Source organism: Pediculus humanus, genomic scaffold (assembly GCF_000006295.1).
Source record: "Pediculus humanus corporis 1103172108287 genomic scaffold, whole genome shotgun sequence".
In the NCBI taxonomy this organism is placed as follows: Eukaryota; Metazoa; Arthropoda; class Insecta; order Psocodea; family Pediculidae; genus Pediculus; species Pediculus humanus.
In genome coordinates, this window is record NW_002987856.1 from 667236 (window position 1) to 690056 (window position 22821).

General features: G+C 30.1%; 1 protein-coding gene across 1 annotated transcript; it reads right to left on the reverse strand.

Annotated features, from left to right (window-relative positions):
* Positions 1-390: 390 nt before the first annotated feature.
* On the reverse strand, positions 391-22099 carry Phum_PHUM530540 (fli1, putative; the record flags this gene model as incomplete). Its single annotated transcript, XM_002431442.1, has 8 exons — positions 391-667; positions 947-1136; positions 1747-1794; positions 4857-4979; positions 10243-10293; positions 10952-11005; positions 19020-19103; positions 21727-22099. 8 exons carry the CDS (start codon positions 22097-22099, stop codon positions 391-393), a joined length of 1200 nt encoding a protein of 399 aa, XP_002431487.1.
* Positions 22100-22821: the final 722 nt, after the last annotated feature.

Below are 22821 nucleotides of genomic sequence, written 5' to 3' on the forward strand. Positions count from 1 at the left end.
ACCCGAATCGTAAAGGCAAAGACGTCATCATCATCATCATCATCATCAACACGTTCCAACAGAAAATCTTTTAAAAATTTTCCTTCTCCTAAAGTTAATATTTAAATATTTAACTTATTTAAAAATTATTTGAAATTGACGTGATGGTGTTGACACGAGTCCCCCCACTCCCCTAACCTCCCCTCCCCGGTTGCGTGTGCGTGTGTGCGTGCGTGTGACCAATATTTTCACCGCGTCTGATTCTGACAGGAAAAAATCATCTTCAAATGAGCAAACAGAAAAATAATTGTAAAAAAATTTTCTCTCCTTTCGTTCTCTCTCTCTCTCTCTCTCTCGAAAATTTTTTTTTTTCCCCCCCGATAAAATTTACATTTTAAAATGAACCCGTTTTTATTTACTTTTAAACCACTTGAAACGAACCCGTGGAAAATTAAAAAAAAAAAGGAAAGAAAACTTACCAGTGCTTGCCGGAACGACAGCGTGAGGACTCAGAAAATTCATTTTCGTCGAATGATGGTAACTAGACATGAAAAAATCCGATTGGTATTTATATGCTGCAGGATCTGCTGCCGTGGGTTGCGTCGCTGCTGCCAAACCTTGAAAATCAAATTTGTACGCGTATCTTTTACCGTGTACTTTCGTCATTATGTTTTTGTCGTAGTAATATCTGTGGAAAACAACAGAAATCGAATTTAAGTCAAGTAGAAAAAAGAAAACTCGCCGCCATTTTGATTATTTGTATTACATTTACAAAAGATGAAAATGAAATAATGATAATAAACAATTTTTTTAATCACCACCATCATCATCATCATCATTTTATCATTTTTTCATTTTCATAAATTTAACCGCTCGTCTAATGACACGAAATTGTCAATCCAAAAATTTTCCGGAGCAAGGAACGCAGCAGGAAACGAGTAATTTTTTTATTTTGCCCTATAATTACCTTAAAGCTCTGCTCAGTTTATCATAATTCATGTTCGGCTTTGATTTCCTTTCTCCCCATCTTCGTGCCACTTCATCTGGATCCGTCAATTTGAATTCTCCATTTGTACCCTCCCACGTTATGCAATTTGCATTTGACGAATCCGATAGTAATTCTAAAAGAAACTGCCATAATTGAATTTGTCCGGAACCTAAACAAACAATAATAACAAAAACAACGATAATAATAATAATAATAATAATAATTACAATTATAATAAAAATAAATTTTCTTAAATTAAATAACCATAAAATTACGTACGATAAACGATTTTGTTAAAATAAAATTTTCCCAAGGGAAAATCATATATATACGGAAAGGGGGGGGGGAGGAAATTGATCGTTCCTCCGGGAAATTTTTTTTTTTTTTCGTTTTTGACGAAGCCTAATAATAAAACAAGTAAATATTTTTACTCATTATTTTTATTATTTTCCTTTTTCCTAATGAAAATCTATTAATTCATTCGTCGAATGACGAATTTGTAATAATAATAATAATAATGATAATCTACCCCTTTTTCCCATTTAAAAAAAAAAAATTTTCTTTCTACCCTGCTTTTGATTCGTAAGGGTAAAACTGAACATTAAAATCTTTTTTTTTTTTTTTTTCTAGAATGAAAAATAAAAAATGAAAAAAAAAAAAAAATACCGCATACGTTTACATGCTCGATGAACGTCGCAAAAAAAAAAAAAAAAAAGTGGCAGAAGAAAATTTTAAATTAACATAAATTTTCCGCATTTAAAGATGAAAAAAAAACTTACCAGAACTTGCTAGTCGACTGCTAGTAGGACCAAAAACTTGATATGGATCTGAAAATACAAGAAAAAAATTATTCTACATCCACGTTCATATTTTCCGTCGCGAAAATTATAAAAAATACGATGTATTGTACACGTCGACGGACGTTATTATGTGACATCATTCGCAATGATAAATTTAAATTAAATAATTTTTAAATAAACCGGAAGTTAATAAATTGTTGAGTTGATTCGAAGAATATGTCACAATTAGAAAAATTCTTTCCTTTTTTTTTTTTGTCGAAAAGTTACCAATGTTTTTACAAGTTAAAAATCATCATCATCATCATCATTATTTTCTATCATCTTATTCATTCGGCCGTATAAAAAAAAAAACCCTCCCCATTTTTCTTTTATCCGTTTCAAATTTATTGAAGTTTAATGACCCTCCTCTCGTTACTTCATAACTAAAGCCGAAGGGCACCAACATTAATTCTGTACAACAGAATATTTTACGTCATTTGTATCAAAATTAACGAAACCATTCAGAAAAAAAAAAAAAAAAAGAAAAATTAAAGTAAATAAATAAGTGATAAAAAGCCACCATTAATACTTCGTTAAAGTAAAACCATTAAACCGACCAATTAAAAAATCGTGGCACTAGGTTATGTTTGTTCGTCAATTCTTTTCAAAACTCCGACAATTTTCATGACGTCAAAAAAACCGAAAAAAACTGTCGCAGATATTTCATTTTTTTTTAAAAAACATTTTGCGCTAAGAAAACGTTTTTGTCATTATTTGTTCGTACACGTGATGACGTAACGAATTTTCCGGTTCTTAATCCGTCATAATATTTAAATCCTAATGGAGCAATTGGGAAACGATTAGAAGTAAGGGTAGGGGTAAGAGAAAAAATTCTTTAGGGATGACCATTGATATTAATTATTCTCCAAGGATGAAAATAATAAATACTTTTTCTTTTTTTTCTCCAGCGGTACGTTTCTGGAACGGTTTCATCAAGTGATGATGACAGTATCATTTTAAATGAAAATTTACTTTTTTTCTCTCTCTCTCTCTCTTCCTCTCTTTATCTTTATCTTCCTTCCTTCCTTTCTTTCTTTCTTCGTTCTGGAAAGAGGAGAAGGTGATTATTGATCTTTTCCTCTTTCTCTCTATGTCTCTCTCTCTCTCTTGTAGTCTTTTTACATGTGTTCCATTAAAAAGATACGTCGATAACAATGGTTTGCCATTAGAAAATGTCAACGAACGTCGTTCGCAGACGACGTTCCGTTTTTCCCCGTTTCGAATTTATATACGCGACCATTAAAATAAATAATATTTTTACCCCACGTATTATATTATTGTTTTATTTACTTGTGAAGAAAAAAAAAAAAATATTCATTAAAAGAGGTTTAATAATAAGGGTATTTGTCTCACTTTCATCCCTCCCTCCTTCCCCTTCCTCCCTACCCTCTTATCCATCCGTATTCCTCCTCTTTCCCCCCTCTCTCTCACTCACTCTTTTCATTTGTTCTCCTGTTCTTTTCAGATTTGTTTTTTTTTTTATTAACTCATTTTTTTCGCATTTATACGTTCGTAACGTCATCACTGATACGTATGGGAGTTGATATTAAATAGAAATCGAACTAATCATTATTATTATTATCATCATTATTATTGGACAACACACAAGGGAGTTCAATCTTTTGTAAGGAAAATGTTTATGAGTAAACATTGGCTTAGAAAAAAAAAAATTCGTTCATTCCCACAATAATTTATTAATTTATTTGCGTGTCCCAAGCGCAAAATTACAACAGTAAATTTAATGACGTCATACTTAAACATTTTCCGGTGTTTTCCTTTGTCTTTCTTTTTCGCGTGTGAATGAAAAAAAAAAAAAAAAACGGGAAATATGAACGATGGAGCGAACGAGAATTAAAAATTTAAAATTGTTATTTAGTGCAATTTTTGTTTAAAAAAAAAAAACATCATAAATGCAAAGTTTCGGTGGGGGGGGTGAGAGGGAGGGGGAGGAAGAGAGAGAGAGAGAGAGAGTAAAACTTTAATGGAATTTATAACTCGTTGTAAACGAAGAATGATGGATGATTTTGATGATCCTGTGTTTGTTGTTGTTTGCCTATGGGTTTTGGGTAATTTGATACCACCACACAAAAAACGGGGAGAAAAACGGTTTTTTAGGTTTTTTTTTCTCCCCAATATCGGATTGTGTAAATATCACCATAAATTTCAAAAAAAATTTTTTTTTTGTTTTTATGAATATGCTTAACGTGTTTTGTGTCTGTCGGATGGGATTCGATGATTATCGGGTCAGCAGAATCGAACAACAAAAAAAATCGACAAAACTGTTACTGGTCACACCACTAAAAATGTGATTTTTCCTCACTCTTTCTCTCTCTTTCTCATCTTTTTTATAAAATTAACCGTGTAAACGAAAAACAAAAAAAAAGAAAAACAAAAAGAAAATTCGAATCGAATTGTAAGAAAAAACAACAACATTTAATAAAATTCAAAAGGTTTGACAAGTAACAGAACAAGTAAATCAAAGTTAAAAAGGAAAAAAAAAGGCAAAAGTGAAGGTTTGCGTAGTGTTATAAAATAAGTTTTCCCACTCCCTATGTTTTTTCTCTCTCTCTCTCTTCCTTTCTTCCTTCCTTCCTTTCTTTCTTTTTTCCTTTCCTTTTTTTTCCTCTCTCTCTCTCTCTCTCTCTCTCTCTCTCTATCTTTCTGTCTTTTTATACAATTACAAGGGTGAAAATCTGACAACTATGAGTTTTGATCAACTTCAATCATCCCCTAAAAGTAAAGGGAAATTTATCTTTTCTTTATGTATCACTGAATAAAATAAGAGAGAGAGAGAGAGAGAGAAAAAAAAAAAAATTTAGTCATGGGCGACCGTCACGGTGTCGACGTCGTCGTCGTCATCGTCGTCGTCATCGTCGTCGTCATCGTCGACGTCATCGTCCGTCGCCTACCTGCTACTACTTATTATTTTTTTTTACATATAATAATCATTCCTAAAAATTTCATATTTTTAATTTGTTTTGTTTTTTTAACCGACGACCTCCTACCTACGTACCTGGATGTTCAAGAAAATCCAGGGACGGCTTAGACACAACGTTTAATGTATTCGACGATCCACATCATGAAAAAAAATTTAAATGAATGCGCGCGATCGACCCAAATTTTTTTCCTTTTTTTTCCCCAAAGGTAGAACACCTGATTTTCCGACGAACGTCCTTTAACCCTATTTCGTACCTCTTAACTTATGATTTTTTTTTTTTGCAAAATAAAATCATTCAACCGCTTCTATGCATAAAAGACTCAATTGTACCGCATCCTTAAATTTTTTTTTAAAATTCGAGGAAAATTTCCACACAAAAAAAAAACTTTTCCTTCCTTTCTCCCCCCCTCCCAAAATTTTCCATCAATTAATAACAATAATAATAATAATAATAATAAATTTTTTTTTTGTTATTAAAAATTTTCCCTCCGTTTCGCTTTTACAAGGTCGCGAGTTCAAATTGATTCAAATAAATTTATTTTTAAAACCTGGGAAGATGTTACGTCATTTCCGGTGCCAAACCTGAATCCCTTATTAAAATTTAAGCAAAAAAAAAAACACAAACACTTGCTTTATTTTATTCATCAGTGGAAAAGCTTTCATTGCCAGAAGGGTTTCGACGACAACGACGACGCTTATTTTCATACGCCCATTAAAGAAAAAAAAAAAAAGCGATGATTCGGTAAAAGAGGTTAACCAAAAGAGGTGAAAACACAAAAAGAGTAAGAAATAAGCGTAAAAAAAATTATTCATCATCATCATCATCATCATCTTTTTTTTTTTTATATATAAAATCCTTTTGATCTTTCAATAAACTAATTATACCTTTCAAAACCCTCCAAGGGATTGTCATTAACAATCTGACAAACAAACAAGAGGAAAAAATCTCTTTTAACGCCGCCTGGAAAAATGAAAATTAGCTTTTTTTTTGTTTTTGTTTTTGTTGTTTTTCCAGGAGCCTGATTGTTTTCTTTTTTACACTGTGATAACGCCCCGAAGTGATTTAAAAATGTTTACGCCACCGCCGCCGCATGTTAAAAAGGATGGGAAAAAAAAGATCAAAGAAGATGACGATTACGGTTAACACGGCCTTGTTATCACGTTTCACGCCTTTCTTATAATAATCTCAAGTTGGAATTTAAATAACCTTTCAACTATTAACCCCCCCACTCCCACTCCCCCTTTTCCTCCCTTTTAACACCCTCGAGTTTTACCTTTTCCGAACGAAAAAAATCAAACGAAACCTACCGGATGTACCTAAAATGTATGCAAAACACAAACCGACAAAAAAGAAAAGGTTAGAGTTTTGAATAAACATGTAGCCAAGCGTAGAAAAGATATATATATATATATAGGAGGAATATTATAGAAAATGTTTCGAAACTAAATTTCGAAACAATAGACGAGCGCGGAAAAAAAAAAAAGAAAATTTTTTTTCGACTTTTCTTCCTTCGCAATCCCTTTTTCTTTTTCAAAATAGAAATTCAACCAAATGGAAACTATTGTCGTCATTCTCATTCCTTTTTCTTTTTTTTTTTTTTTTTTTTTTTTCTTCTCTCTCCTATTTCTAAAAATTTTTCAAGTATTAAATAATGATAGGGGGCAGGGAAAAAAAAAAAAAGGATAGGAAAGGAAAGGAAAAGGGAAAGATTGTTAAAAAGTAGCAAAAAAAAAAAAACCGTTTAAGAGTAAGTAGTAAACTTATGACAAAATCTTTTTCTCTTTTTTTTATTATATAAAAAAAAAAAAAAAATATAAAAGCTTATAAGTTAAAAAAAAATGGGAAAAATGTACGATTAGAAAAAACTGTAAAAGGAATTGAAAAGGATAAAATGGAGAAAGATAGAGATAGAGAGAGAGAGAAAGAGAGAGAGATAGAAAAAGGAGGCGAAAAAAAAAATATGGGGAGGTAGGTAGGTTGGTAGCTTTTTGTTGCCCCCATTATTATTTGCGCCTAATCATTTCGCTTGAGTGATTTTCCAACTTTTTTTTTTTTTATTTTATTTTCTTCAAAAAGAGAAAAACGATAGACTTAATCTTCTGCTTTTTTCTTTTGTTACAAAAAAAAAAAATTTATTCAAAAAAAAAAGAAAAAAAAATTGATGACGACGTTTGATTTTATATAACTTTTCTTTCTCTCTCTTTCTCTCACTCTCTCACTCTCTCTAGAACTTTCTCAAAAGAATAAAACTTTTTCTTTTTTTTTTTCTTTTTTTCTTTCGCTGATAAAAATTAAAACGATTTCGGATAAGAAAAGAGAAGAATTATTTTATACAAAAAAAAAAAAAAAATCAAAATGGCGGACGAATCAACGAACGATAATTTTTTTACCCATTATTATGCAATGACGTAAATTTTAATTTTTTTTTTTTACAAAAAAACGAAATCGAAAGTTTTACGATTAATAAATAATAATAATAATACAAATAAAAAAAATAAATAAATTAATTTTTATGTTCTTACCTTTTATTTTCTTCTGTTTTTCAATTAAACAAAAACCAAATATCCCGTACGGAATCATTTTTTTTCTAATCTATTTCTTTCCTTTTTTTCGTTAACGTTAAATTTTTTTACGCGGAGGAACCTCACACGAAAAATGACCAAACGGTATTAAATCCCTGTCGAAACGTCCGTTAACAATCGCGGATGAATACATACGACGGGTAACAGCATTGTTGTTTTGTTTGTGAGAAAAAAAAAATCCTCATCTCGCGTAAGGTAAACATGAGCGTTGTAGGGATTATAATATAATTAAATTAATATCAACTTGAAATCTCAAGGACGCGAAGTAACATTCGGGACGACCGACAGATTCGACCGCTCCTTATGGTGGTTAAATTAAGTGAGAATTGAAATTTTTTTCGTTTGTGTCCTTCGTCCTCCCCTCCCTCCCTCCCTCCATCATTTCGTTACAAAAAGAACAACAACTTTGTACAAAAGAACATGAAGTTAATTAAAGAAAAGGAAAAAAAACGACGTAGACTTTTTAAACGAAGTTAAAGACTCATCAAATGGTTGATTGGATCTAATGAAAACATCCGGATTAAACCAACCCCAACGTCTAATTTTTATACTCTCATCTTATACTCCACGTCGTCTGCTACCGAATTAAGAATGAGCAAAATTAAGAGAGAGAGCAAAAATATTTCATCATGTCCTACAAGAAATTTCTGGACGTTTTGCTGTCGTTAAATGATGCGTTTGTTTGTACTTGAAGGTAAGCAAACTTAATAATATTTCATATTTTTGACACTTTTTTAAATTTTTATCCATTTTGTTTTTTGAAAACTTTAACCAGTTTAGGTTAGTTTTTGTCCATATTTAAATTGTGTTGGAAAAAAATTTCTCGCATAAAAAAAAAATCGATTTTATTAAATGTTTAACATTACGTAAAACATAACGAAGCTTCTCCCCTACCCCCACACCCACCCCAAAAAAAAGAAAAATTTACCGATTTTTCATCCCCTTTTGACCTTTCTTTCTTTTTTTTTCTTTGTTTATTTTTGTTTTTGATTTGAAAAAATCACACAACCTGATTTTTTATAAAAAAAAAAAAAACCCTTCCAGCTTTTTTTCTTTTCTTTTCTTTTCTCCAGTAACCCAAATCCGCTTCGGTGAACCATGAAAATTTCAAAGGAAAAAAAAAAAAAAAAAATTTTTTTTTTTTTTCATCCCTTATCCTTTTGTCGTTGGGGGATTGTAAATTGAAAATTCAAACTTTTTTTTTTTTTTTTTTTTTTTTTTTATTCAATCAACAAGTTTAAGGAAAAAATAATATTTTTCCTTTTTTTTTTTTTTTTCGATCGTTAGGACGAAAGTGAAAAAAGGAAAAAAACAAAAAAAAATTTTCCCCCACCCCTACCGCTCGCGTGCGTTTCTCTCTCGCCCTCATCCCCCATCTCTCTCTCTCTCTCCCTCCATTTTTTTTTTTTTAATCGTTCGAAATCGAAAATTTTTCCCGAAAAAAATATTATTATTATTTTGCCGTTACGGTTTGGTCGTGACGTAAGCAATGTCAATTCGTAATCACCCCTAACGATCATCAACCCTCAACCTTCGATCTTCGACCCTCTCAAATCACTGTGAATTTGCTGATTACAAAATAACTTCGTTTATAGACCCGATTCATTTGTTTTAATTGAGTCATTCTTCCGAGCAATTTTTTTTTTTTTTTTTTTTTTTTTTTTTTACATCCAAATGGGTCTTTTTTTTTGGTATGGGGGGTATGTACGTGAGGGGAATGGGGGGGGGGATGAAAATGAAAAAAAAAAAAAAAGGGTAACATTAATAAAAGAAAGAACCTCAAAGGGGGTACTTTATAAGTTTTTTTTTTCCTTTTTCCAAAGTACTTTTTATACCTTTGTTTAACAAAAAAAAAAAAAAGATTGTTAACATCGTGGAATTATTTACTATTATTATTATTTTTTCTAATGCCACGAAAAAAAATGAATTCGTTGTTTGTCGTCGTCGTTGGCAGCGGATGTTTTTTTTTTTTTTTTTTTTTTTCTTGGTAAACGTATAAAACCTCAAAAAGGGCCCCCAAAACTCGAGTTGGAAAACTACGCGCGATTTCCTACATTTCCTGAAACGTCACGAACATTAGAACTTTTTCCTGGTTCTCATCTCTCTCTCTCTCTCTCTCTCTCTCTCTCTATCCAGGAAATTTCCCATTTTCCGTGCCTCCGTTCTTGACTTTTCAACTTTCAAATCGATTTTCTTTCCGACGCAAAAAAAAAAAAAATAACTTCGTTTTTCTACCCAAATCAAGACGAATGTTATGCAATTAACTTTTCCTTTTTTTTATATATATATACACAGGGAGGCGGGTCAAATTTTATTTTGTGATTGCTTTTTCAAGGGGGGAAAAGAGAGAGAGAGAGAGAAAGGGAGAGAGAGAGAGAGAAAAAAAACTTTGAAACATGCAAGATGATATTAAACTGGAAATTAAATTTTCTTTTTTACTTTTCCTTTTCCTAATAATTTTTATTTATTTATTTTTGTGTCTTTATTTTTCTCTCTCTCCAGAATACACGTTTGATAAAAAATACCTGGAGTCGATGCTGGAGAATACTCAATTCAAATTGATGAAAAAAATTTCCGTGACGTCATCAAAGGTAAGAAAATTTTTTTTTATTTTTATGTCGTAGTAGGAAAAAAAAAAAAAAAATTGAAAAAATTGAAAAAAAGGGATTCCGAACCTTTGCCCTTACCCACTGGAAAATTAATTCAATAATCTTGGTAATAAATCAAAAAGAAAATAATAATAATAATAACTGGAAAATTTTTTTTTTATTTTTCCCCCGACGGTTTTTTCTTTTTTTTTAACAAAATTGAATTTTCTTTTCCTCTATATATATAAATTTGTGGTGGATTTATTTTATTTGTCTTTTCTCTATTTTTTCTAAAACGAATAATAATAATAATAATATTTTACGTACCTTGAGTTTGTGACGTGGCATGTGTGCTCCATGAACCTTTGTAAGAAGCATCTGGAAAGAAAAAGAAAAAAAGAAAAATTTCGATATTAATCAATTAATCGTTTGTGAAAATTCTTTTTAATTTTTTTTTTAAAAATTGAATCGAACGTTTTTTGTTCGTTCAGGTACGACGTACGTACGTCGAAAGGTATTTTATTTTTTTTGGGGGGAGGAGGGGCGGGAAACGAATACGAAATGGTTTCAACGTCAAAATGCCTTACGATACGTTATTAAATTTAAAGTTGATATATTATTGATTTATTAAAAGAGAAAAAAAGAAAAGTTAATTTTAATTTTGGAAAAATCAATTTCCTGTCGTTTTTTATTTTTTTTTATTTTACATTTTATGGCAGAAAAAAAATTAAAATCAACCCCCCGCGTGCGTGTTATTAAGAAATCAAAATGGAAATAAAAGAAAATTAAATGCGTCTCGTGTTACGTCATAATAATTACGCAATTATTTTGAAAAAAAAAAAAATTAACTTTCCTGTAACGGTTTCCCGTGAGCTTCTGTGATTGAAGGATTTCGTCAAATTTTTATTATCATTTAATTCGAAAACTGGAAAAATCATTATTATTATTATTATTATTATTATTATTATTATTATTATTAAATAAATGTAGTAAATCGTAACGTTAATAAATTATATTATTGTGCATGTATATTTACCAGCAAAAAGCATGGAAAAATTTGAAAATGTTCCAGCTCTGCTTAGGTAATCGGCTGATGTTTTTATGTCCAGCATCCCGCCGGACCGAAAATAATTAAACGACCCGATCACGATGTCATATCACATGAGAAAACAAAAAAAACAAAAAGAAAAACATTTTTTTTATTTAAAAAAAAAGAAAATTTACACACGGATTGATAACACAACAACAACAACAACAACAACAGCACTTTTCACTTCTCTTTTCTTATTATTATTATTGTTATTTAAATTTTTAAAAAAATGGAAATTCCAGGAGATAATTTTTTTTCTGGAGAAAAACAAAAAAAAAAACAACCGAAAACGCGTTGTAGAAAATATATTATCGGAGGAGGAAAAAATAAATAAATAATAATAATATAACGAATAATACAAGAGTCTTACTTTGGAAAAACTTTGAATACGAATATGAAGAAAATTCCAAAAAGGTTTCGGATTCCCGCCATTTTTATCAGTTTTTTTCATTTACGTAAATTCATTTGAGTGGAAAAAGGGACCGAAAAAATATTTTTCCCACATACGTTTCGTTACCGTTTTGCATGGAATGCGATAAAAAATTAAAGAAAACTATTTTCCGATGGAAAAAAAAATTTTTTTTTTTTTCGGTTTATTTAAAATAAGTTGACTGATGTGTCGAAGTTGTGGGAAAGCGGGAAAAAAATCTTTTTAAAAGTATTGAAAATCAATATTGTTTAAATAAGCGAAACATGTACGGATGTGTTGTAATTGAAAATCGTTTGATTAAAAGAAGGGGAAAAATATTGGAAAAGTAATTGAAAAAAAAGGCAACTTAAAATTTTTTGTTAAAACGTTTGTCGAAAGGTTGAAAGGGCGTGGCTGGAAAATATTTTAACCAATGAAAAAGGATAAAGGTGCTCCATGTTGTGGAAACGAAGCTTTCGAAAAAAAAAAAAACGTATACATTCTGGAGAAGAAGGTGATTTAAATAGAAGAGGGGTGAAGGGGAGAGGGTGAGGGAGAAAAGGAATGATGATATTCTGGAGTATGATCGACCTGTAGCTATTCCTCCGATTTTTTTTTACCTCTCACGAAAAAGGTACAAAAAAAAAATGATGATGATGATGATGATAATACGAATTTGGTGAGTCGAATGATGATGTTCGTTAGGTCGAATCTCTTGGAAAAATTACGTCGGAAAATTTTTGACGGTCGTCAAAATTCCAGGTATCGAATCTAACAAAAAAAAAATATACGACAGAGTTGTTCGGATTTAAAAATGGCGGAAAAAAAATTACCTACTTTACTTATGTAGAAAGAAAAAGAAAAAGAAGGAAAATTTAAATAAATTTTAAAATTTTACATAATGAAACCTTCTTTTTATTTTATTTTATTTAAAAAAACTTCCGCTTGACTTTTCACCCCGTAATTTATTTTAAGAACTTTTCCTTTTTCTTTTTTTTTTTTGTCAATATAAGAGATGAAAAACTTTTTTTATTTTTTATTTAAGAAAAAAGGAAAATGTGAAAACTTAAATAAATAGAATTTCTCGGAGAATAAAAAATAAGAAAGTTTTCAAAAGGGGTGTAAAAAATAAATTTTTCCCTACGTTGAGATTATTATTATTATTTCAAAGTTTCATTATTATTATTATTATTATCATCAGCCCTTACCGTTTTTTTTTTAATCACGTAGGCATTAGTAAAATTTTTCTACGGCGGATTCCATTCTAAAAAAAATTTTTTTTTAAAGATCTTTTTTGCTTTTTTTTTTTTTTTGAACGTGGAAGAAGATAATTTAGTTTTCCCGAGATTTTTTTTTTTTTAAAAAGGTCGATTATTTTGAGCTTTTAACGTATTAAGAATCAATCGGGTAAAATAATCGAGTCGATAAAAAAAAAAAAAAAAAAAAAAAAAATTGATAAGTGCCATTTTCATTTTATATATATATTTACGTATATTTAACGGTCGATAAGTGTGGGGAGAGGAGGGGGAAAGCTTCGAGTTTATTAAAGGTAATTTTGTCATCATCATCATCATCATCATCATCATCATCATCATTATTTTTTTTTTTTACACAGCGAAGGAAAAGCCGGAGATTTTACGATGACGGGAGAAATGTGTTTTAATTTTAAAATTATTATCAAACGGCTGAGCTGTGTCACAGGAAATGAGCAGGGCGTGAAGTTGAAGATGAAGGAAGAGGGGTAAAGGAGGAAGAAAAGAGGGAAGGGAGAGAAGTAAAGGGATGTTAAAAGAGTGTGAGGAGAAAAGATGTCGTCGGGAAACGATAGTCGAAAAAAAAAACAAGAGAAAAACTCAAAACTCGGAAAAAGGAAAAACGAAATTTAAATTACGTACGAATTATTTTCTCGTGTCGCTTTTCCTACGAAGTGGAAGAAGAAGAAGAAGAAAAAGAGGAATAAAAGGAAAAAAAATAAAATAAATTTTTTTTGCGATTTAAATAAAATAAAAAAATTTCAATACAACTCTTATTTGGATGAGAGTGTTGTGCAAACAAACTAAAAGTTGCATAAGAGAGCAATAAAGTTGACAAAAATGGTCGGAAAAGTGTGACTGACTATAAAGCAAGCAAAAAAAATTCTAAAAACGATTTTCCGTAGTGGAAAAAAAAAAGTATAGATGGATACAAGAAAATGTACAAATACACATAAATATATAATAAAATAATAATAAAAACAAACGCAAACGTCCGAAGGCACTGTATTATTATTATTATTTATAATATTTTCTTCGACTTCCGGTTTTTTTTTTGACGCCATGACGAAATCGTCTATCTATCCAACATTTTTTCTATCAATATCAATTTCGTTTTTTCCCCTCGCCTCCCCCTCTCCTTCAGGAAGAAAAAAAAATCGAAATCGTAAAATTTCCAATTAGGCGTTAACGGTGATAATAATAATAATAATAATAATAACGGTATCGATTTCGAATCGGGGGGGAAAAAAAAGGCGTTAAAATTTTTTATTGTGTTTTAATGAAAGAAACTGTTAATTTGTTAAGTGGTAAAACAGAAAAGGAAGGAGGATTAAAAAAAACGTGGTAGTAGAAAAGAAATGAAAATTAAAAAAAAAAAAAAAAAATCGTGTGAGACGAGGGTTTAGGGGGAAGGAAAGTGTGGAAAATTAAAAGAAATGAGAAAGAAACAACGGAGGACGGGGGGAGGGGGGAGGAAAATATGAAAAAAAAAAAAACTCTAAGAGAGAGGGTGTGTTAATAGACTGAATCAAAACAATGTGGCGTTGAGGGAGATGAAGGGAGAGGGGAGAGGGGAGAGAGAGAGAGGGAAAAACGTGGCGGAGGGAAACGAAATGAGAGAATATAGCGGAATGGGGGGTAGAAATGGGGTAGAGAGAGATGTGAGGGGAAAAACGGGGTGGCGAGGGAGGAAGAAAAATCTAAAACAAAATTTTCTCATCAGCGGGTGGCGCACCTTTTTTTTTTTATTTTATTTTATTTTTAATTTTTTTTTTCTATTGCCACTGGCATCGTGCGAATGTTTTACCCCCGACCACGATAACCAAATTTAATTTTTGTTCAAAACCATTTTTATTCGTTTTCGTTCATTTGGTTTATAATTAATTTTTTTTTTTTTTTTTTTAAATTTTCTGATGGATTTTAAATTTTATAACCCTGGAAAATTTTTCTTTCTGTTTTAAGCTCCCTCTTTCCCTCCCTCCCCCCGTTTCTCTCATTTTATTTTCGTTTATTAAATTTATTTAGTTTGCAAAAAGAAAAAAAAAAAAAAAAAAAATATTAATTTTTAATCCGTTATTTATAAAGTCAGTTTGATTAAGAAGAGAGAGAGAGAGAGAGAGGGAGAGGGAGAGAGGGAGGGAGAGAGGGAGAGAAAAAATGAAGTCATGATTTTTTTGTTGTTGTTGTTGTTCAATTCTTTTCATGAAATCCTGACACGTCAGAAAACGAGTTTTCGGTAAAGGGATAGATCCGGGGGGGTTTAAGGGAAAAGTAAAAAGACAGACAGATAGACAGATGGGGACGGGAACGGGAACGAGGAGGGAGGGAGGTTATGTGTTTTATTGGCAAAAATGGTAGCATATGTTAAGACACGTGTCTATCACGTGTAACCACTCGGCCATAATTTGAATGCGATTTATTTGGCGCGGTTTTTAAACAATCGCCCCATGAGCCGTCGTATCATGACTCGATATGGGGATTTTTTTTTTTTTTTTTTTTTTGTAAAAACAACAAAAACGTTTGACGTTTCAGTAAAAAAAAAAAAAAAAAAAACGATTCCATTATACTCCATGATGGAAAATTCGGTGACGTCACGAAGTACCCAAACGTTACAATAAAGAATCATAAGCAGAATGTTTTAGATTGGGGGGTTTTACATTTTCTCTTAAGAAATTTTTTTATTTTTTTATTACGACTCCCGTTGTTTTTTTTTTTTTTTGTAAATTTCCTCTTAAAAGAGAGAGAGAGAGAGACAAATTTTCTCTTCGTGCTCTCTAAAGTTTGAAAAATTTTTTAAGCTGCTCTGGCAACGGTGGCCTCGAGCCCGGAAGTGTCTCCATAGTAACTCCACCATCGATTTGGCGGGAAGGAAAAGATTATCAAACTCGTATATACTTCAACTCAAATCATAACAGAAGAGGAAAAAAAAAATAAATAACACGAAATCGAAAGCATTATGTTTTGCAATCATGTAAAATTTAAATAAATAATAATAATAATAATTAATTTAGGAAATTAAAATCAAAATGGCTGACGGATAACAATGGATAATAAAATCTCATCAATAGGGGGAAAAAAAAAAACCTTTTTCCAATCGAAACGTAAAAAAAATATATTTTTCAAATCGTTTTTTTCTCTTTTTTTTTTTTGTTAAAAACAAGTGGGGGTCCCGAGTTTCCCCCCCATCATCATAAAAAAAAAGAAAATTTCAATCAAAGAAGTGAATGATTATCTACTCTCTTGAACTACCTCACTTATCTTCTTTTTGAAAGGATTTTAACTGAATAGAACTCTTGATTGATGCCATTTTTTTTTTTTTTTTAAAAGAAAATCTTCCATGTTTGTTCGACTTTCTTTAAATATTATTTATTCTTTTTAAAAAAAAACGTTAAATTGAAATTTTTTCAACGGAAAAAAAATAAATTCTTTTTCTCCATTTTTTTTAAAAATAAAATGTCACGGTTTCCTTCGTCTGGTAACTTTTTTTTTTTTCTAGAAACGTCGATAAGGAAGTAAAAGTGTCTTTAACTTATACGTGAACGGAAAAGCACGAACCTCGGAAATTTCTCGTCTCCGATTTTACTTCCTGTCAAATTTCCTTTCGTTTTTGTCGGACGACGACGATTTCGTCGTTTTATTTCCTTATATACAAATTTAATTATTTTTCATTTACTCGTCTCTCATTGGTTGAAAATTTTTAATGACGTCATCATACGATATGAAACATGATTAATAATTTTACACAATTACACCAGTAGTACTTGAAAGTAAATTTTTTTCTCGTATGAAGTGTATAATAATGGTTCTTTTATTTTATTTTATTTTATTTTTTTTTTGTGTGTTTTGTTTCGTATAATACAATCTCTCTCTCCCTCTCTCTCTCTCTCTTTTCTCGAAAGTTTTTTTCAAAAAAATAATAATAATAATTATTTGAATAGGCTGGTTGAATAATAGTAAAAAATTATTTTTGAAAAGCTTTCGGTTTTTTTTTTAATTGTTATAAATTATTTTTAATTATTATTATTATTATTATTATTACGTATTTCAGCCTCTTCTTAGGTCTTTAAGTAATTTATTATATATTATTATTATTATTTGTTTATTGTACAGGTAAAAATAACATCAAATGATTTAAATAATGGATAACAACCCACACTTAAACTAAAAATTTTTTTTTTTTTTTTTTTTAATTAAAAGGGATTGAAGCTTTGTTTTTTTTATTTCGTAACACCGAATAATTTTTTCTTTTTGAAATCGGTTTTAAAAAGCATTTTTTATAACGAATAACCGATTTATTAATGATTTTTTCATAAAAATCTTTTCTAGAAAAAATGTTTCTAGAAAAAAAAAGAATTTTTCTCACATGGCGAATATGAAGACATGTTTGACGCGACATCTAGTGAGCTAAAATTAAAACTTTTATTTTTCGCAAAGAACAAATTGTCCGACAGCGCCGTTAACGGATAAATTTTGTACTAGTGTAAAATAACCGCAAAACTGTTTTAATTCCGGAACAAAATTACAAATTTTTATTTTACACATTTGAAATAAAAGTAATTATTATTTTATCTATTCTTTTTAAAATTCAATTAAGCAACGATAATGAAATTATCTATTTCGTAATGATATTTTTTTTGTTTAAAAACATTTTTTTTACAGGATTATAAATTATTAAATTTGATATAATGCAATAAGACCAATGCATTTACCAAACGACTTATAAAATAAAATTAAGGTAAAGAATTTATTCGTTTCTACGATTTATATTATTAAAAAGTATTTCCTTTTGATAAGTTGAAAATTTATTTTAAAAAAAACTAAATCGTATCAAAAAATTTTGCAGGGAATTTCGTTTTACAAAAATGTCCAATCAAACAATCTCATCATACTTTAATTAATGGAGTCTGATTTTATCATGTGTTAGTTGATGGCGTTGTTTAAATTGAAAATTATTGTTCGATATCGAGTTAATACAAGAAGATTTCATGTTATATTAAACAATATTTAAGTTATAAATGTGATAATAATTTAAAATTCGTTTTTGTCACGTTTTAATTACTTAAAAGTTTGCAAATTACGCCATTAAGTGATTTCATGTTAATTGCATTAGATGTTTAATGGAGGTAAATTTTTTATAATAATGTTCGATTCATTTTTTAACATAAATAATATTTTATTATTCGAATGATATTTTAGATTGTAAATATTAATCGTTAATTTCATGGACAAGCATTAAATCAAAAAGGGAAGAGAGAGAGAGATAGAAAATAATATTGAAAATGAACGGATGTAAGGAAACGTCAAATATTTTACGAGGTTAAAAAAAGTAAGTAGTAAAAAATCATTTTTCGTCGTCACCTTTTCCCGGCTCAAATTTTTTTTTTTTCTTTTTTCCTTTTCTCTCATCCCTTATCGTGAATCCCTTTTAAAATAAATTATTAACAAACAATGTCAAACCCGGATTGGGTCGGTCGGTGCTAGTATCAAATGGCGTTAAAATGTATTGACTTAAGGTCCATTATCCTATTTGGAGTTAATTGCCACAATTTAACACACTTACACCCTGATCTCAAATTGAATCCGCCCTGAGAATAAATATAACTCATCCCTTAACTTTAAAAAAAAGAAAAAAAAAAGAAAGAAAACAATAGAAAATGAAGGTGAGGGAAACCACAAATTTTTTGTTTTAACTTGTATACACTATGTGGATTGTTGTTTGTTTTGCTGCTGCTTCTTCTGTTTCTTCTACTACTGCTACTACTATTACTACTACTACTACTGCTACTGCTATTCCTACTGCTACTACTGTTACTACTACTACTACTACTGCTATTGCTACTGCTACTGCTATTGCTACTACTGCTACTACTACTACTGCTACTGCTATTGCTACTACTACTACTGCTACTGCTACTACTACTACTCCTATTGCTCCTACTATCATCACCATAACCATCTTTTAAATAGAATTTTACAAAATCAAATCCCATAAGATTAAGTTTTGAGGTTAGATATTGAATGCATGCATGAGTATGTTGGTTAATGATGAAATGTAAATGTTTTTGGTTCTTCCCCTCTGATTGTTTGCACAAACATAAACATGTTTGTTTTATTTCATAGAAAGAATAATGCACAGGAGATGATTTGTGCCATTATGGTGATACTGAAAGCATTTGTCACTCTTTCAAATATAAAAATTAAACTAATTGTCAATAATTGTTTGGTTTTAGGTTAGAATTAGTTTAGAGAGAATTCTAGGAGAGATGACAAAAAGATCAGAAGTTTTGTTGAGGAGAGACAACATGGCAAACATATACAGTTAAAAGAAAATGATTTTTGAGAAGAGACTCACCAGTTTTAGTTGATCTTAAAGTTTCTGATCCTGATGATGAGTGATGATAGGTTTTGCCTGTTGTCAAAGGCAAAAGTGAATTAGCTGAAGATGTTAATGAAGATAAATGATCATGATTGGAAATTTTGTCTGCTGCTCTGCTTATTATCGTTTCCAAATCTGCAAGGAAAAAAAAGTAAGTTTAAAATTACGTTTTATTTTGAAATATAACGGGTGGGGAGAAGAGGGGAAAGGGGGTTACGACGAACGAACGAACGAACGAGCGACGAAAATGAGTAGAGATAATTTAGATTCTCTGAAAACTTTTGTGACAGGAAAACAGACTCTCTCGTTACTTTTCCGTTTTCGGCTCAAAACTTTTTTTTTTTTTTTTTAGAAAGATAAAGCTTAAAAACTTTTCTTTCTATACTTAAATAATTGATATTTTGCTCATGGTAAAAATTTTATGCGTTGAAATAAATTCTCTCTCTCACTCTCTCTCTCTCTCTCTCTCTTTATTTTAAAATGAAAATTTTAATTTATGAAAGTTTTTCAACAGAAAAAAAAAAAAATATATATATATATATATATATATATATATATATATATATATATTATTGCGAATAAATTTTATTTACATGTGAAAGGTAAAAAGGTAAAAATGCCAACTAAACCTTTTTTAGCCAAAGCAAAAAAAATAATTTTCAATAAATCACATGATGAAATCATATATGTTAGCCTTTAATTCAGGGTTTTTGCCCGGGATTTCTTTCCCTCCCCCCCCTCCCCCCTTCCGACTCGTCTCCCGTTTAACGCCGTGAAAATTTTTTATAAATATTCGAATGTTTTAAAATCAAACGCGTTATTATTATTATCATTTCTATGTGACAGAATCGAAAATAATTTTTTCTGAAGTTATCTTAAATCGAATGCAAAGGGAGAGAGAAAGAGAGGGGAGGGGGGTGGTAAGGGATGATTCGAAAAACGTGGCACCGGCTACATGAATCAAAGTGTTCAGTCATCCGTGGCCCCTTTTTTTCATGGGTTGCCCTTCCCGACACAAACGTCCGTCGTGGGAAATTCCTCGATCATGTCAAATTTCTTTATTTATCAGTTAATGCAATTATAAAGCCCCTCCCAATTTATTATTATCATCATTATTATTATTATTATTTATAACATATTGATTTTGATGGTTGAATTTGAAAATGATTTTTTCTCTATCGTTTTATATATAAGTTTTCCACAGACTTTATTTCTTCTTTAATGAGTTTTCATTAAGAGTTTTCTTTCGTTTGTTGTTGTAGTTTTTCCAACTTTCGTTTGTTCGTTCGTCTATAGGTATATGTTCAAATCTAACAAACGAGTTGTTTAAACGTTTCGGTCCGTTGTTTGTTTTAGTTTGTTTTTTTTTAAGGGGGGGGGGTTTTCATTGGGGATTTTAAACACAAAACAAATAAATTCTAATACGTTAAGAATTTTATTAAACGATGTAATCCCTCGTCGAAATACGAAATACAAAAAAATAAGTTAATTAAGAAATCACGAGTGTCAACCCTCTCGTTGCCCAGATTTGTTTAACTTAATCTCAATATTATCATTATTCGTTGTAATCATGTGAGAGGTCTTTAGATGTTATAATCCCTTGTTGACTGCCACCAGATTGTTTTGTTTGTTGCCGAGTCTAACCCTCTTCCAAACCATTTGCTACGCGTGGCCTTTCTATCACCTCATACCATTTCCGAATAATGATATGAATAATGATGCCATACATGTATCTTATAAGATTTTTTTTCATTTTTTTTTTAGCGGAGGGGAGGGGGGCAGAGGTTTCGGGGACACGAATCCGAAAAAAAAAAAAAAAATTATTAATTAAATCGAAAAACGGTTTTGATTTTACATCGTTTGTGACAAAAATAATAATAATAATAATAATAATGAGGGACACGTTTTGAAAAATATTTCCTTAATTTTTTGTATGTGAGAAAGAGAGAGAGAGAGAGAGAGAGAGAGGGGGGAAAAAGTTTCCCGTTTTCGAAATTGTTTTGAGACTACCTCCCCACGTATTTGTTCTTAGAGTTCTGGTCTTATTTTCGGGACCGCCTTTTCTGTCTCCGTTGCCTTGGCAACACTTCGCTACGATTCTTTCATCCCCCTTTTTCCCGTATCAGCTATTAAAAATATTTCTTATCATTTTTTTCTAAAATAGTTAGTTGCAAACATTTTGTCTAAAATAAGAAGGAGTGGCCATTATTTTTTACAAAAAAAAATTATTATAATATTATTTTTTTTCTATTCAAATTTATTTATTTATTTAAAAAAAAAAAATATATATATATATGTATGTGTAACTAAATATTAATGGAATAAAAGATGGCGAAATGAATCGATAACAGGCAAAAAAAAAAAAAAAAGAAAAAGTAAAAAAATAAAATCTTTTTCCCCCCATCTGAATTGATATCACGTTTTGTAAATCGACTGTGAAAAAGCTAAATTTATGGGAGAGAGAGAGAGAGAGAGAGAAAAAAAAAAAGAAAATTCTAGAACTTGACCTCACTCGACTGGAATCGACTCCCTGTTGAAAATTCTAGAATCCATTAATCACGATCTATTAATTAAAAGTAATCGATATCTTTTTTTTTTTTTTTTTTTGGGGGGGGGTGGTTCATATAAAGGAGGAAAGAAAATAAATTTGATTTTTTATATGTTTCAGGGGATAATAACTTACTTTGAGAACGTTTTCCATCGCCATCTTCTCTTCTGAGATCCGGTAGGGAGGATTCATTGGTCCTCGTATTGTTGGTGGTGGTGGTGGCGGTGAAAGACGAAGTTGCAAAATCGCTGAATGCACTCGATGCAGCCAAATAATTACCACGATCCTGAAGTGCTGCTTTGGCTTTTTCAACGGATTGTTTAAGTTGTTCGAATGTCGATGAATTACATGCGAATCGATAAGCGCAACCCGCCCAATCGTTTGTACCCAATCCGGCGGCAACGTTCATACAATCTTCTGTTTTTATTGCGGAAACGGTTGTCGAACAACCGGATGCGACTCTTTTTAAATCCAGAGCGCTTTGATAAGAACAAGAACCTTCATACATTACGAATACCTGAAAATACAAATAAGTAAGTTAATAATTTTTTTTTTTTTTTTTTTATCACGTAATAAAAAAAAGAAAAGAAAGAAAGAAAATAATAATAATAATAATTCTACAGAATATAATAAATTTTAAAACTCAGGTGAAAAAAAAAAAAAATAAAAAAATAACGATGATAAAAATAATAATAATAATAATAAAAACTTTTCTTTCTTTTTTTTTTTTTTTTTTGTTAAAAAACTAAAAACATAAAAAAACTTAATTATAAATTTATTACTTTTTATACCGGAAGTAAAATAAAAGGTTCCTTCGCGTAAGGCGCTTAAAACTTTAAGTTGTAAAATTTATTTTTTAAAAAAAAAAAAAAAAAAAAAAGAATAAAATCAGTGAAGGAAAGAAATGAATTGAAGAAGTTTGTCAGGAAAAAAAAAACCATTTTTTTCTAGTCTAAAAAAGGGGTGCAAATGAAAACGTTACTTTAAATAAATAAATAATAATAATAATAATGAAACGAAGCGAACGTCATCGTCATCGTCGTCGTCGCATTTTGCAGTCAAATAATATTAGACAAGGCATTTATCTTCATTTCGTATAAAAGAAAATAAATAAATATATTTATATAAAGAACGGGGAAAGCAAAAAAGGAAAAAAGGAAAAAGAATATTCGAGAAAAGGTTTTTACACACACACATATATAAAGAAAATCACTTTTATAAAAAGGGAAG